Source organism: Amborella trichopoda, chromosome 5, assembly GCF_054954075.1.
Source record: "Amborella trichopoda isolate Santa Cruz 75 chromosome 5, AtrichopodaSantaCruz75HAP2 v2.0, whole genome shotgun sequence".
In the NCBI taxonomy this organism is placed as follows: Eukaryota; Viridiplantae; Streptophyta; class Magnoliopsida; order Amborellales; family Amborellaceae; genus Amborella; species Amborella trichopoda.
Genome location: NC_142340.1, coordinates 1,880,741 through 1,898,323, shown reverse-complemented (window position 1 = coordinate 1,898,323; position 17,583 = coordinate 1,880,741). Strand labels below are relative to the sequence as shown.

Here is a 17,583-nt window from a genome sequence, read left to right as displayed (position 1 = left end):
ACTATTTTTAAAGCTGAACATCCGTCTTTTTCAATATTTATGATATAATGAACTCGTAAAATCTCGCGTTTGAAATCCATGTCTACGTTGGATTTTAGGATTTTAGGAGCGTAGACTCACCATAACATATGCATTTGCCCATAAATCCCAACCTTTTCTAATAGGAAAATGTTTATATAAGTGCAAAGCTCTAAATAATCAAATTATGGCACACCTCTAAACTTTCACTAAAAGAGGTTGTTTTGTTTATATAAGTGCAAAGCTCTAAACAATCAAATTATGGCACACCTCTAAACTTTTACTTAAAGAGGTTGTTTTGATGCCCAAACATCGTCAAATTGATCATTTCGACTTTGAGATGCATGGACATGAAAAGAAAATGCATTTGAAGTTTTGGAAGTAGTGCATCTTGTAATACATCTTTGGGCTGTCAAATGATTTTCAAATTTTCATAGATCTGCTCGATCTACACAATATTTGAAGTTTTAAATTTTATAATTAAAAATGAAAATGTATTTTAACGCTATCACAAAGATTTCTAGTATAGAAACCACATTTCTCATCAACACTATTTGAAGGTTCGTTTTACCTTTAATTGTTTAGAGCCTCGACTCTTTCACCCTTTCTAATATCAACGGAGTATGAAACATATCAAATGCGTTTCACTAAAGAAGATTCTTCAGCACATCATTTTAGTAATCAAACTTTTGAAAGTAACTAATTGTAATTATTTGTAGCTATAAAGTAGCAAAGTGATTCACATTAATTGAAAACACAGAGACTTGGATTGATTTTACTTTTGGGTAAGACACAAAGTCATCATCAACACTGAATAATGTGATAAATGGACAAAGGTCGAGAACCAATACATGTCAATGTGAGATTTGCCTTCCATAGAGTTTGCTTTTTTGGATACAATGAACTTAACCTTTCTTGGGCATGGCAGCAAGCCTAGTATACATCTTTGCCATGGACTGATACCCCCTTAGATCTCCAGACCTCAAAAGATTACCTGCAAATGATTATTACAATTCACTACTTCTCATAGATCATGAAAATATCAGTTTTTCTTTAAAAACAAATGGAAAAGGAGGAAGGAGTTTGTGAGATGCAAATGGAAACACAGGAAGCAAGCTTGAGAGAGAGAGAGAGATATCCATCTTCTAATGTTGGTGTATAAAAATATTCTAATCAAGCTATAATGTCAGGACAGTAACTGGACCTAGTCAATGCAAATAGGTGCAGAAAATACGGCAGTTAGGCTCCAATGGTATGGAATATTGGTCCAAAACCATAGCCATTAGGCATGAAGCAAGTTGATCCCATTAAACGCTTTGTTTAACCTAAACTCAAATTAATAAAAAGGTTCCTATTAATACTCATACAAGTGAACCCATGGTATTTTGCTAAAGACCTCAAAACTCAGATTGCAAGGGGACAACATGGTTTTGCACTTGAAATCACTTCCTCGACCTTAAAATTTATAAGTTAATTGTGGGGTTAGTAGTAGAATTTGCACAAAGACCCAAAACCTTTGGTGGAAGTGTCGAGCACAGGTAAAACACAGTTTTAAACCAAAGGGACTCCCATAAATCTGAAATGTTTTGTAGGGGAAGATAAAAGTTACAAAACAATATCACCACAGCCGATCCGCCCCCAAAAATGCCCCAAAAAAAGAGAGGAAACCATAAGCTCGATAGGAAACATTGTTACCAATCTCAGACAAAAAGACCAATATAAGAAACAGCACAAGTTAACAGTGTAGACTTCTGGTATGAAATATGTTTCTATAAATGGAGAAAATTGCATATTTAGAAGACAAGATGCCCAATTTGAACGCAAGAGAGAGTAACTATTTCAAATTACCAGAATCACAATTAAGTGGGCTATCAGGTTCTGGATGAGCCATCAAGGCAATGATGGCCCTACAAACAGACTGCAAAGTCCATGCTGGGCTCCACGCATTCTTAAGGATATCAAGGTATATCTCTCCTGTCTACATCACAAAAATATCAAGACAATATGCATCTTAAAATGAATTTATTTTATTAGAACCCAGAAGGCCTCATTCACAATGCCATGTGAGGTTTGCCAAACTCTTCGAGCATGAGTCTGCATGAGTTCCTATGAAAGCCCTTTGCCAATCCATCTATGTGAGTGTGTGTGTAAACAGATGTATACATTTTACCGTTGACACTATTTAGGGTTTGTGAATAGGAGCTTAATATAATGGCAAACATTACATTGGTGCACATGCATACAATCAACTAAGGGAGCAATTCATCTTCATCATACTCTCATTGATATATTAATTTCTTGCTATACGGTCCTGCAAATATTTTAATTTTATCAATTCAGTACAAAGGCATAATCATATTTCATGTACAACTACCATTCTCTATAGCCAATTCCAAGTTTCCTAAAACTTGGGTTATTTTTCATTCTCTTTCAAAAGCCAATCGAGCCAGTTGAGATGTCTTCATTAGAATACTCACAAAGTCAATAACAAATGTAACTAGATAACCAGCCATTAGATCCATAACTAACACAACTTCTTCAAGAGCCAAGACTTACTGAAAGCTAACTAATAATAACTAAAAAAACAAAATATTAGTACCTTGAAATGCACATTGGGATGGAATATTTTTGTCAAAAACCGAACTTGAGGAGGTAACAATGGGTACTGCTCTGGGACTGCAAATGCCAGCTGGAACACACCACCTTCATAAGGGGTTTCAGAAGGTCCCTAAAACAAAGACGAGATCTTAATAAGATAAGGACAGGACAGGACAAATTTGGGTTGACCAAGGAAACTGAAAGCTTGCCTTAATAAGAGCCGTCCATTTAAAAATATTGGAATCATCACACAAGAGTTGGATATCCGGATCCACAGATTTCTCTCGTTGCACCTCTTTGTACTCCTTGAAAAGCCTGGCTCTTGATGCCAACATACGCAACATAATCAAAGGTTAACTTGGACCAATCATTTTTACGGAAATAATGAAAATTCATGTACACCAAGAACATATTAATAAAAGGAAAAAGTTTATATAAGGTTGAGGCCCTACACAATCAAATTAAGGCACACCCCAAATTTCACTAGAAGAGGCTGTTTCGATGTCAAAAAACCCTCAAATCGATCATCTCGGCCTCGAGATGTATAGACACGAAAAAAAATAGATTTCAAGTCCGAGAAAGAGTTCACCTTGTACTGCAGATCTCCTTGATATACAGTATTTTTGAAGTTCAAATTTTATAAATACAGATGAAAATAAATTTTAGACCATCACAAAGATTTTTTTTATTATTGAAAAATCATCTTTTGACACTATTTACAGCTACGCCTTACTTTGATTGTTTAGAGCCTCAACCTTATATAAACCACACCCTTAATAAAATTATATGCCTTCTAAACCAGTCTATAGCAAAAGCAAGGTTCTAAAAATCGCAGATCCAGATCGTGTATCAGTGGATCTAGTTTGGTTCCACCATATATCAGGAACCAACCAATCTCCCCACAAACCCGTCAGTTGTTTGATTAGGGAACCCACCACGGGACCCATCTTCAATTTTTTTTTTTTTTTTTTGGTTTTATTTTTTTATTTGATATTTTTATTTAAAGATTGGTGGTAGAGGGCCCATCCACCTCCTTCAAAGTGGGAAGCCACCAACGCCATGTTTTTCTATCCATGAACCCCTATGATAAGGTTGCCGTTCCCCAAGCCCCCCCAAAAAAAAAAAGAATCTCCTTCTCGTCCTCAATGTGGGACTAAAAGGAAGGGCAATTGTGGTGTAGCTTTACCAGGTAACGCTTTTACTAAAAGCTAAGACTGAGCGAATCGACAGTGGGTTATGGTTTTAATGGGCATTACTGTGCGATTTTGTATTTGCTAATACCAACCAAAAAAATGTGTGGGAATATCATGTAGGTGCTAGGATTGCTCACATGTAAATACTGGAGTAGCAAAAACTATGATGCAAATTTTGACTCCAATTAAAATTTAAAGAAATTCACAGTAACATCCCCCAACTTGATCGGAATCAAAAATATGTGCGAAAAGCTTTCATATTCCCTTGGGAGTATATTGTTCATCTACTCCCTTGAACAAAAATCTTCCTCAGAATATTTTTTGGATCCAAAATTTTGGGGATATAATATCTAGAACTCAATGACTAACCGCCAAAAAAAAAAAAAATCGTATCCTCTATGTGCCTGAAAAAAAATGACGTCCCAAGATTCCATAGGAACCCTCCATTTTTTTGAGGGAAAGATCTAGATGTCAAGAACTCAAAATCCGTTTTTTTTTCTTTTAAAACAATCATCTAGGGTTACTCGGATCCCATTATTTTGAATAAAAAAATTAACTCCTACATAGCAATTTCAGTTCAAAATTTAAAAATCCAGCCCACCCTCTCACCCATAATTTAAAACCATCATAGTAAGCAAAAATATAAAGGAACAAATTTATATAAGTGTGAGGTCCTAAACAATCAAATTAAAGCGCGCTCAAAAATTCAGTAGAAGAGGTTCATTTTGATGCCCAAAAATCCTCAAATCGACCATCTCGACCTCTAGATGTATGTTCATGAGAAAAAATGGATTTAAAGTCTTGGAAATAGTGCATCTTCTACTGTATTTTCTGGACCGTTGATTTTCAAGATTTTCAAGTCTTCATAAATCTACTCAATCTACACTATTTTTGAAGCTTTAAATTTTATAATTAGAAATAAAAATAAATTTTCAGGCCATCACAAAGATTTTTAGTACCACAACATCTTTCAACACTATTTGAAGGTGCGCCTTACTTTGATTGTTTAGGGCCTTAGTCCTAAAAAAACCACACCCATATAGGAAACTGTAGAGCTAGATTGAATCAGGACAGAAATCGTGATTGGTTGACTCAAAAAGGAAACTGTAGAGCTAGATTTTGGAGCACATGGGGAATCATGTATTCATATTTCCGTGAAATAATAAACATACAAAAACTCTTCTGGATATTGAACAAAATTGTAGAAGATGACACGTAATACCCATAACGTATCAAAAAAGCATTTATCCAAATTCCGATGAACACTCATTTGGATGATTTAGACAAGCATGAATCTAAAAACTCCGAGAGATGCACAAAAAAGAAAAGAAAACTGATACAAATACCCACCTTTACTTCATTGAACCCTTTAGCATACCCAGGCTAGGAATTTCCAAATCCTTTAGACACATTTTTTGTTCGTGCAAACTATGTTTGGACTTCACTCGGGGGGCCGTAATATGTTGCAGGGAATAATATTTCAGAGCTGTACATCTATTGTACAAAAGATCATTTTTGGCTATAGAAACAATGCCTAAATAAGGCTTAACTTGAGCAAGTTAAATGACCTCCTATGTTCGTAAAAATACTCAAAATCTCACCCATTGTTGGATTTTAGAATCAGGGCAGTTTATTCATCAGCCTGGAAAAGCATCTTGCCCATTTCCGCAAGGAACACTTATATTTGCACATATACTAGATTTTAAGCTATAAGTCTTATAATGAATCCAAATGATCAAGTGATTCACAACATACTACGGATAAAAGCTGAAATGCAGAAAAACATAATAAGAGCAATCCTATTTACTAGACGATCCAACAAATGATACAGCAACAACTTTATACATAATGTACAAAGGCATCTTTATCAAGCTCATGCAATAAACACATTATAGCTTACCTGCATTTACTCTATCGAATAGGATTGCTTGCAGTGTAGACCTTGATGATTAAAGAAGAACCTTCAAACTGCATGAAAACAAGCATCATGTTTTCGATTTCCTTTAAAAGATGAAATCAGTGGAAAAACCAAGACATGAACAATCTCAGAAAACTAACCCTCAAAACAAAACAAAGGGTGTCAGAAGTATACAAGTTTTTTTCCCCCTGAAAACTTTAATATTTTTTATGAAAGTGTGCAGGGAACAAAACCAAAAGATATCCCTTCTAAAGCTAAACATCTGGCTCCTAGAAAGGACCAATTTAATATGTATCTTGACAGAATCCACTATATCAGCAAGTAGATAATCTCATTGTGAAAAGAGTGCAACACATTAGCAATAAACTAACATCAGTAATGAAATCAGTAGAACAATAAACTTCTAAAAGTAATGAAAACATTAAGGGCATCCTTGGTTGGTGGAAGCGGGGGCCCACCAAAGCCCCTTCCATGCTCTATGCTGGATGGGAAAGCTTCGGAGAGGGTGTAAGCAAACAGGCAAGGATGATTTGGTGTAACTTTGGTCTCCTGCTTCTTAGAAGTTCCACCAATCAACCATGTTGTATCAAAAAAAAAAGGAATAGGTAAAAATAAAAACTGGAATAAAAAAAAAATCTATCCACAACTGCAACAAATTAGAGTTGCCTTTTTTAATTAAATAGATAACTAAAGAGGTGCCAAAAGCCTAATTTTCCAAGCTAATAAATAAAAACCCTATAATTTTTCCTTTGCAATATAGAAAGCCAAAAGTCCAGAAAGAAAGACATACCAAAAGGCCTATAGAATGTATGTCCTTCTATGACATAATTTCAAAAACAAAAAAAAAGGATCCTTATTGTTGAGACAGCCTGGTGTATCCCATTGACATCTGCATATCAGCAACTTTTCTAAATCACGATGATTTCCCTTAATCAGGCTGATCACTGTTTCCTATTGTGGACTCTTCAATATAAATGTTTTGATATACAAATCTATATATCTGTATAAGGGAGCCATAAAAGGGTTATAATAATACAGATTAATTCTCCCTTCGTGGATGTAGGCCCAATCGGCAGAACCACGTAAATTCTTGTGTACTCATTTTCTCTCCCATACTCTTAACATGGTATTAGAGCACAGTTTCAATCTACTAGTTGATCTTGCTCGGTTAGACAAAGCACTGTTTGCTTTGGGAGGAGTCTTATGATCTAGGGTTGCTGGTTTTCCGATTGTCTTGTCTGAATTAGTCAGCTGCTGCCACTTTGAGATAATGGAGGCATCAATATTTCAAAATAGCCAGGCTGATCAAGCCCTTGTCCAACTGCATCCGCTAATGTACCAATTGCATCATACAGAATACGAAGGTTTCTTTCATGATATTTCCCAGAAGTGCAAAGAAGGTGCTGCAATATAATTTCCAAGCGTGAGGCCAGCTCTTCTGCAGCTTCCTCTTCTAACGTAGCAAAAGCAAAACAAGTAGCCCCTTGCAAACTCTAGCAAGGTCACCAAGAAGCGCAAAGGCACTTTGCCGAATATCAGCAGTTTCATCAACACAACATTGCAAAAGCAGGTCCCTCAGCTTGCTTTGTGCAACCAGGCTTTCTATCCCACTGCCAAGTCCTTCTGCAAGTCTAGAGAGCAAATCCAAAGATCAAACTATGAACTCCTTATCATATTGAACACCCGGTCAACCTTTGCCAGCTGCTGCATTCGTATGAGGTTGATACATCTCTCATAAACCGGCTATGCAAACTGGAAAAATCCAAGACCTAATGCCTGTGCTATTGATGTAAAACACTCTAGTAGTGGGAAAATCCAGCAGGCTGCTACAAACAATTTTTTCGGCGCTATATTTTTCCGGTGACCTTGGTTTTATGACGAAATCAGCCTGCTGGTGGTCTCTTTTCTCATAAGTTGATTGCTGGTGGTCTCTTCTCTCATAAGTTTGTGGTGGACCCCTGAGAACACATTATTTCAAGAAGGCAATATTCTTATTCAACGATCTTGTAGGCTATCTAGTGCACTTCGCCAGCTTCAACAACTACAGGGTGTTGAACGTCTTGGTTTTTTGGTTATTCTTCTTCGATATTTTTTTCTGCTTGGCTCGGTAAGGACTTTCTTCGTTCCTTTTTATTTAACCATGGTATTTGTTCTCATGGCTGAAATTTCCAACAATAATGAACCAAATCCCAACCTTAGAATAACCACCGAATTATTAAAGGGAGGGGTTAATTATATTTTTTGGGCAAACTCTGCCAAATTATTTATTAGTGGAAAAGGAAAATTGGGATACATAAATGAAACTAAAAAGGCTCCTCCAAGTACTGATCCAAAATACGAGGAGTGGGAAACCAACAATGATTTGGTAAAAAGTTGGCTTTTGAATTCTATGGATCGCAAAATTGCTTCTGGATTTCAGTTTTGCTCCATGGCTGCCATTGTCTGAACTAAAGCCCAAACTATGTATGGAGGTCTAAATAATGTCGCAAAAGTTTATCTAATTAAACAAGAAATCATGAATTTGAAGTTGGGTGATCAAACTTTTAGTCAGCTATTGGCATTGTCTCCGGTATATTTGATTAATTAGATTATTGTCTGCCCACCACTACTGATCTGAAAACACTTGAAACTAGAAAAGATCAAGAAAAGACATTTGCCTTGTTGTTTGCTCTTGGACCTGAACATGAGGCTTTGAGAAGCCAAATCTTACTGTCTAAAGAAATGCCTGACTTTGATTCTGTTTGCTCCATTATTAATAGAGAAGAATCTAAGCATCAGGCTATGATTGGAAATGATAAAAATCATCCAGAGCAATCTGATAGGTCGGCTCTTAATAGTGAAACTGATCATAGCTCTGGAAAAGCCTTTACTTCAAACTTTAAACCCTGGCGTGGTCGTGGCAAAAACCGTGGTACAAGAAGACCTTATTGTCTTGAATGTAAGAAGGAAGGTCATCCCATAGAAAATTGCTGAAAACTTTACCTTGCAAAAAGGAGAGAAAAAATGCAAGGAAAAAATAAAAACTCTGCTCAAATAGCCAACAATGATGTTCATCAAATTCTTGAGAAGTTAGCCCAAATGTTCCAGAATTTTCACAAAGCTTCGATTGCTTCCAACTCTGAGACTCCTAACCATGAACCAGGTAAATCCGTTTCTTTTTCTTTCGAATCACCAACATTATGGGTTACTAATTCTAGAGCTACTGATCATATGACTGGGACTCCTAATCTGCTTTTAAATCTTGATAAAAATACAAAAAGGAATTCTATCACAATAGCAAATAGAACCTCATTCCTGTTGAAGGAAATGGAAAAACCAAATTTTTTAGTAGCTCATCTTCCACTGATGTTCTTTATTTACCTTTTTTTTATCTAATCTGTTATATGTTAGTAAAATCACCCAAAGTCACAACTGTGACGTAATCTTTTCTCCTTCATGTGTTGCTCCAGGACCGGGTCACGGGGTGGAAGATTGGTGAGGGGAAGCTGGTTCATGGGCTTTACATTTTGGATTCTGCGACAAAAGCCCATGTCACTTCTAAAGAGGAGGTAATAGATAGTAGAAAATGGCATATGAGATTCGGACATCCCTGTGAGAAAATTCTTTGTTATGTTTTTCCTTCATTGCATTTGGACTCTGGATTGTGATATTTGTCGATACTCGAAACAAACTCATTTTCCTTTTAGAAGTTCTACTAGAACATCTCTTTCTCCATTTAATTTAATTCACATTGATGTTTGGGGACCTGCTCCAATTAAATCTACTCGCAGATATCGATATTTTGTGACATTTATTTATGATTTTTTGAGGACAATTTGGGTATATTTACTTCATTCAAAAGATCAAGTTTTTCCCACTTTTTGAGAGTTCTCTATAATGATTGAAACTCAATCTGATGCCAAAATTAAAGTGTTGCAATCTGACAATAGGATAGAGTATGTGAACAACAATTTTTCCACTTATCTTAAAGAAAAATGAATTATTCACCAACTTCTTACGTTGGAACTCCCCAACAAAATGGGATTGCCGAACGCAAGAATCGCCATTTACTTGAGGTCACTCATGCTTTGATGTTTCAGAGCAATATGCCAAAACATTTTTGGGGAGATGTTGTTTTAACAGCAGGTTACTTAATCAATAGATGGCCAAGCAAACTTTTGAAAAATAGATCTCTTATGGAAGTTCTAAAAGGAAAGAAGACTTCTTTGAATCATCTCAAAATATGTGGATGTGTCTGTTTTGTACACAGTCAAAATGTTGATAAATTAAGCGCTAAAGCAAAAAAATGTATTTTTATCGGATACTGTCCCACTCAAAAGGCATATAAATGCTATGATTCGATCAACCAACAGGTTATCATTTCCCGTAATGTTGTTTTTCGAGAAAATGAATCATATTTTGTTCCCACTAAGGAAAGTTTGGTTCATGGGGGAGACACATATGGTTATGCCCAACATCACTGTTGATGATTTTGATACTGATAAAAATGATGAAAATGAGAATGGAGAAGAAGCAGTTGAGTTCCTCATGAAGAAGAACCTCAAGCTGAACCTCACAAAATCGAATCTCGTGTGGCCCCCCCTTCCATTAGTCGACCTCAACGTACCACTCGTCTCCCAAGTAAGTTTCATGATTTTTATACCTATAATGCTTCCACCTATCCTATTGAACAATTTGTTGATTACTCTCATATCTCTCAAAATTATTTTTCTTATCTTAGCTCTGTTTCTCCAATATGTAATCGGCTAACTTCCAAGAGGCCATTTTCAAGTCAGTTTGGAAAAAGGCTATGGAAGAAGAACTTCAGGCCCTTGACAAGAACCATACTCGGGAACTTGTCAAGTTACCCAATGGAAAGAAAGTGGTTGAAAATAAATGGATTTACAAAATCAAGTACAAGAGTGATGGTACAATTGAGAGGCGTAAAGTTAGGTTAGTTGCAAAAGGGTTTACACAAACTTATGGTGAAGACAATAAAGAAACTTTCGCACTTGTGGCCAAAATGAACTCTATTAGAGTTCTTCTTTCAATGGCCACAAATCAAAATTGGCCCTTGTTCCAACTCGATGTTAAAAATGCTTTTCTTCAAGGTGATTTAGAAGAGGAGGTGTATATGGAAATACCTCATGGACACCCTAAAAAAAATTTAGATCTTGTGTGAAAACTAAAGAAAGCAATATATGGCTTAAAACAATCTCATAGGGCCTGGTATGCCAAGTTAAGCAATGCCTTATTAAATAATGGTTTTACTAGAAGTGTTGTTGATTCTTCTAAGTTTATTAAAAGGAAATCCGCCGGAATTGTTGTTGTATTGGTATATGTTGATGATATTATAGTCACTGGGAGCCACATACAAGGGATTGATCAACTAAAGAAATATCTAGGCAATGTTTTTGATATTAAATATTTAGGAAAATTAAGGTATTTCCTTAGTATAGAAGTTGCTTATTCTAAGAAAGGATTGTTTCTTTCACAAAGGAAATATACCTTAGATCTCTTGACAGAAACTGGTAAAATTGGAGCTAAACCTATTGATACTCCAGTTAACGTAAATAACAAGATCTCCATCGAGGATGGTGAACCTCTTCAAGATGTTGGTTACATAACTATTACCAGACCAGATATCACCTATGTTGTGAGCATGGTTAGTCAGTTCATGCATACCCCCAGATCTTCTCACATGTAGGCCATTGATAGAATTCTAGGATATTTAAAATCTTCCCCTAGTCATGAAATCTGGATGAAAAACAATGGACCTGAAAACATAATTGGTTATTGTGATGCAGATTGGGCTGGTAACCCTTTAGATAGAAAATCTACCACAGGTTTATGCACTTTTGTTGGTGGAAATATTGTCACATAGAAAAGTAAAAAGCAAAATGTTGTCACTAGATCCAGTGCTGAGGCAAAATATCGTGTCATGGCGTCCACAACTTGTGAACTAATTTGATTAAAATCCTTTCTCAATGAACTTAGGTTTCAAGTTAGCCAAGCCAATACCATTATTTTGTGACAACCAAGCTGCAATCCATATTGCAACTTATCATGTTTTTCATGAGAGAACTAAACATATTAAAGTTGATTGTCATTTTGTCAGGGAGAAGGTTCAAGCCAAGATGATTTGTACTCCTCATGTTAACAGTGAAAATCAACTTGCAGATATCTTCACTAAAACGGTTGGCTAGGAAAAATTCATCTGTGCTCTTGACAAGTTGGGCTCGTTCAATCTCTTTGCACCAACTTGAAGGGGAGTGTTGAGATAGCCTGGTGTATCCCAGTAATATCTGCATATCAACCAGCTTTCCTAAATCACGATGATTTTCCTTAATCATGTTGATCATTGTTTCCTATTGTGGCCTTTTCAATATAGAATGTTCTCATATACAATTCTATATATCTGTACAAGGGATCTATAGAAGGGTTATAATAATACAGATTAATTCTCCCTTCGTGAATGTAGGCCCAATCGGATGAACCATGCAAATTCTTGTGTACTCATTTTCTCTCCCATACTCTCCACACTTACTTTGAGAAAAAAAAAAACTCAAAAATCATCCAAACAATCAAAGCTTAATCCTAACCCCTATCTTTCTACAGTGTATTTTTCTTTTTTTGGTGGGCAGGGGTTGATAGTTCGGTAGGGATGGGGCCTCCTACTTGTGGTAGGAAAGGAACTCAACATGTCAACCAAGACCAAACGTTCCTGATTTTGAAAATTGGAGCAATATTTTAGGTTCGAAACGTTCCTGATTCTGAAAATTGGAGCAATATTTTAGGTTCTAACAAATGATTCTCTATATGAATCCGAAATCAAAACCCTAATCTCATCAATAACACGAAATATACAATTTCATTCCTTAAAAATTACATACAAAATTCGATGGTTCTAAAAATTTCCATGTTAATAAACTTAAAAATCCCGATATTATAAAATGAAGAAACCACGGATGAAATTGTAGCAAAATCAACAAAATAAGTAGCTTTCCAGATAGCAATTGGGAGTTCCGAGTGATGATTCTTAGATTTTTCGAGTTCTACAAAATTAGGGTTTCGTTTCAGACTCAAAAAATGATAGAAAATAAATGAAATGAATGGAATTTGAAAGGATTTAGAGAGAGAAACACTTACCTCAGAGAGAGATGCTGTAGAAAATACAGAGAGAGAAGGCTTTTAGAGAGAGAATAAGGAGAATGTCTTGTTATTTTATTTGACGGCTGACAAAATCAGGACAAAACAATTTGTAAATGACATTTATGAACACTGCTTTCCAAAGTTCCAACAGTTGCCAAAAGATTTACGAATCCTGCGAGAGTATACTGTCCATCTGCTTACTCGAGCAAGACCAATAGTAGCCTATTGATTTAGCTCTTTAAAAGCTTTAGTAATGGTGTTATTGAGGTTGATTTAGCTCTTCAAAAGCTTTAGTAATGGTGTTATTGAGGTTGATTTAGCTCTTCAAAAGCTTTAGTAGTGGTGTTATTGAGTTAGTTTCGCTAGCATGGTCTATTACAACAAAGAAACCACAGCAAACAATCATCTCATGGAGAAGATAAAATGTTACGGCACTTCTTTTTTTTTGTCCTAGATGGCAAATTAATGCCAATTTACTCTTTTTTTCTTTTTTTCTTTTTTTTTAATAAACACGGTTTCTATGCGGCCAACCAACATATATATATATATATGTATATATTGATTAAGGAACCTGCTGTTACAACAACATCTCCCCAAAAATGTTTTGACATATTTAAAAATAAATACAAAGTGTCCAAGTGATTGTTCTGCAATTTTCTAGCTCTCAAAAACTAGGGTTTCTCTTCGGATGTAAAAAACAGAGACAAAAAAATTAAACTTAAAGTAACACAAATGATGGCATTTAGAGAGAGAGACTTACCTCGAAGAAAGTGTGTTCGAGAGATGCCCTAAAAGTTTTAGAGAGAGAAAGTACTGGAGCTCGAACTGGGAGGAGCAATCAAACCCAAGTAGAGAGAGCAGACTGGATGCCTCCGGAATCAAAATAAAAGTGGGAGAAAGGCTAGGCTAGCCCTTCACGGTTCATCAAATGACCAAATAAACCCTAATAATTGGCTAAATGACATACGTGATCTCTTTCAAGTTTCAAGGCATCTTTAGACTAGTGGAAGAACGGAGTCGTACCATTTTAAAACCCGCCGATTTTGATATGTATAACCCTTAGGATGGTAATCACTCGGGATCGAGTCAATCGGGATGATATGGGTCTTATTGGTTCTTTTCGAAAAGGAAGAAGCTTATATATGGCCAAGGTTCTAAACAATCAAATTAGAGCCTACCTCAAATTTTCACTAGAAGGGGTTATTTTGATGCTCAAATATTTTCAAATTGATCATCTCGACATCAAGATGGATGGACATGAGAAAAAATACATTTCAAGTTTTGAAAATAGTGCATCTTGTAATATATTTTTAGACTGTCAATTTTCAAGATTTTCAAATTTTCATAGATCTGCTTGCTCTACACTATTTTTTAAGCTTTAAATTTTATAATTATATGTGAAAATATAATTTGATGCTATCACAAATATTTTCAATGTTGGAACCACATTTTTTTACTCTATTTAAAGGTGGCCTCTACTTAGATTGTTTAGAGCCTCCGCTCTATGTAAACCGCATCATGCTGAAACCTATATTTTTTTCCTTTTTTTTTTTTTTTTTGTAAACTTTATCTGATATATTTTTTTGGTTATAAATACCGACCCTATAAATATCCTTTTTATTATTATTATTATTATTATTTTAATCCCCAATTTGGACAAATCCAAACCCAATTCCAGCCATTCGACACAAAATCTCTAGGCGAACAAGACTAATAGTAGCCTATTGATTTACTGTCCATCTGCTTCTTCGAGCAAGACTAATACTAGCCTATTGATTTAGCTCTTCAAAAGCTTTAGTAATGGTGTTATTGAGGTTGATTTAGCTCTTCAAAAGCTTTAATAATGGTGTTATTGAGTTAGTTTCACTAGCATGGTCTATTACAACAAAGAAACGATAGCAAACAATCATCTCATGGAGAAGATAAAATGTTATGACACTTCTTCTTTTTTTTGTCCTAGGTGCCAAACTAATGCCAATTTACTATTTTTTTCTTTCTTTCTTTTTTTTTTTTTCATGGACACGGTTTCTATGCGAACAGCCTGCATATATATATATATATATATATATATATATATATATATATATATATATATGGGGCAATGATTTCATGCAACCGTTGCATAGTAATATGATGCAACGACTTTAAAAAACAATCTTATGGCCATTTGTTTCATCCAAATTTTGAAATATACATTCTTTTTCATTTTAATGAACAATCACAAAAAAAGAAAAAATTGAAAACACAACCTAAAAAGTATTTTTTTAGCCTAATTAACATAAGCCGTTCATTTGGTGAGATGCTTAGATTTAGGCGTTAGAAGGATTTTTTCATTTTCAATTTCTTTGGATAGCTTTATTATCATTAGATGAACAATGTTAAAAAAATAAAAAAATGTTTTTGAGTTTATAAAGGTTAAGATCTTGAAATTCACAAAATGAATTGTCTAAATTGGTTTTTGGAGGGGACTCATTTTGACCCTATTTAAGGTTCAAATTGAACTTTTTTTTTTGGGAGGGGGGCGGGGGATTGATTATTGAGATGAAGAGAGTGTGTGTGCAAAATTTGAGGTCATACAAATACACAAACATGGTTTTTTAGAAGTGTGTCGTTGCATTATACTATGATACAACCGTTGTATTGGATCATTGCTCAAATATATATATATATATATAACTTGATCATAATCTTTAGAGAATATATAATCTTTAACATGAAGATCATGAATATGAAGAAAATAAAAATAAAATTGTTGCTTTTAGATGGACTATTTATTTGCATCCATCTTAAAGATGCATGTTTTATACCTTTGGACCGTATATTATAGCAATGTGGTTCAGCCCGCATGAAACAATTTTCCTTTTATAATTGAATTATTGATTACATATCAGATTACGAAATCCCAATCTGAGGAAAGAATTACTTTGTCGAGAACAACTATTGCGTATTGAACTTATAGAACGAATTCAAGGAACGCTGAAGTAACAACGCACACAATAAGAAAAATTCTCACATATCAGTTTAAGTTACAAACATATTGAATTGTCTATTGGGTAGGGGTGGCAATGGACCGACCAGACCCGGGACCTGACCTCATGTCCAGATATGGGTCAAAATTTTGGACCCAAAAGGTCAGGTCTAGACAGACCGACCCGTACCCGACCTAAATAATATGGGTATATGTTTGGTGGATATTCAATCTAAATGTTGCAAATATGTTTGTTTTTTAGGAATTTCCAGTTATTACCTAAAACAATAAAGAATGTGGGTATATGCCGGTATTTATAATGTTGTGCAGCATTGTAAATGTTGTTAATAATATGGGTATATGATGGTAAAAAAAATATATAAAAAAAAAAAAACTCATAGTCATATGTGGCCATAGACCCGACTAGACGCGCCAGACCTGACCTATTGCCACCCCTACTGCTGCGCACCCCAAAACAGGCAACGTTGATCCATCCAACACTCCTTGGAGTGCTAGTTAGAGATAGCAAAGGCAGAGCTGGATATGTCATGAATAATTTGGAAAGGGCACTCCAACTATTATTTTTACTTGAAAAGCAAAACAATTGAAATTAAGAGAAAGGGAAAATTAAAAAGCAAGGGAGAGAAGTTGAGCAAATTAGTAAATAAACTTCCAGAAATAAGATTAAGAATTATAAACTCTTCTTACATAAAATTGAAACACTAAAATATAACAGAAATGATAAGCATTTTATTTTCTTATGTTATATATCATAAAAAGATAAGGGGAAGCTTTATATGTTCTTTCTACGGCATAGAAGTTCTATCCTCCCCCTACCATCCAGCCGTCTATTTTTTATCAAGAGTGCCACTCACCATTTGATCTTAGATCCGACGTCTCAAAGTATTTTATTTTTAGTTTTTTTAATACAAATATTCTGAATATGAAATTTGGTATGTGCCATCTTCTCATTGGGACGCACCTATAAAAAATATTAATAATAATTTTTCTATAAAAAATAATGACCAAAATACTCCTTGAAACTTTCAGGGGTAATTGGATCATTTTATTTTATTGAAAATATCTTTTTTATATTTTTCGTTAGTGCGAGTTTAACAGAAGAATGGACGTCCAAAATTTGGTGTAAAAATAGCTTATAGGAAAAAATTTAAAAATAAAATAGTTTAGAGACGTGATATTGTGATTGGAACAATCTTAACCCTTCATTAAACAATGAACGGAATGAACGGCTGGATAAAAAGATGATAAAACTTCTATGTTGCATGGGAACATGGAAGGTTTTCCCAAAAGATAATATGTTGCCATAATATATCCACATTTTCATCTTGAAAATTGGAGTATACCATGTCCATGTCCATACCCACATCAACTCCAAGGAAACATTATTGTCCATGGATACAGAGTTGCAAGCAGACAGAGCAGGAGCCTCGCCCCAGTAAAATCAGCCAGGATTAGGCCCATATTGGGAGGATCAATTTCGGGAAACAGGTGCCTTTTTGCTTTCTTCACCCCATTTAGAAGTGAAAAGCGCCTCTACATTTATGAGCGATGTACTTCTGTAACCCCACTTTTCAAAAACAAAAAGGGAAAATTATCAAAATACACATATGAGATGCTTACCCACGTATTTTGATTTGGTTTCAAAACACCCATAAAAAGATACATGATCACGAGTTGGAATGTCATTACAAGTGTAAAATGCTAAATAATGCATCTTGCATAGGTATTTTGACAAA

The 17,583-nt window shown here is 35.0% G+C and overlaps 1 protein-coding gene across 3 annotated transcripts; it reads right to left on the bottom strand.

Moving 5' to 3' along the window:
* Positions 1-762: 762 nt before the first annotated feature.
* LOC18426691 (ubiquitin-conjugating enzyme E2 PEX4) lies at positions 763-12,882 on the bottom strand. 3 transcript variants are annotated; one of them, XM_006833333.4, is made up of 4 exons: positions 2,826-2,966; positions 2,618-2,746; positions 1,867-1,996; positions 763-1,012 (listed from the first exon to the last, which is right to left on the bottom strand). In XM_006833333.4, the coding sequence occupies exons 1-4, from the start codon at positions 2,958-2,960 to the stop codon at positions 924-926; spliced, it is 483 nt and encodes a 160-aa protein (XP_006833396.2). In that variant the 5' UTR covers positions 2,961-2,966; the 3' UTR covers positions 763-923. The 3 variants fall into 3 exon arrangements, 2 of the variants coding, with proteins under 2 accessions (XP_006833396.2, XP_088722856.1); XR_016055569.1 differs by lacking the exons at positions 763-1,012; positions 1,867-1,996 and adding exons at positions 5,710-5,777; positions 12,856-12,882 and having other exon boundaries at positions 2,719-2,746; positions 2,826-2,937; XM_088866730.1 differs by lacking the exon at positions 1,867-1,996.
* Between the last annotated feature and the right edge of the window lie 4,701 nt (positions 12,883-17,583).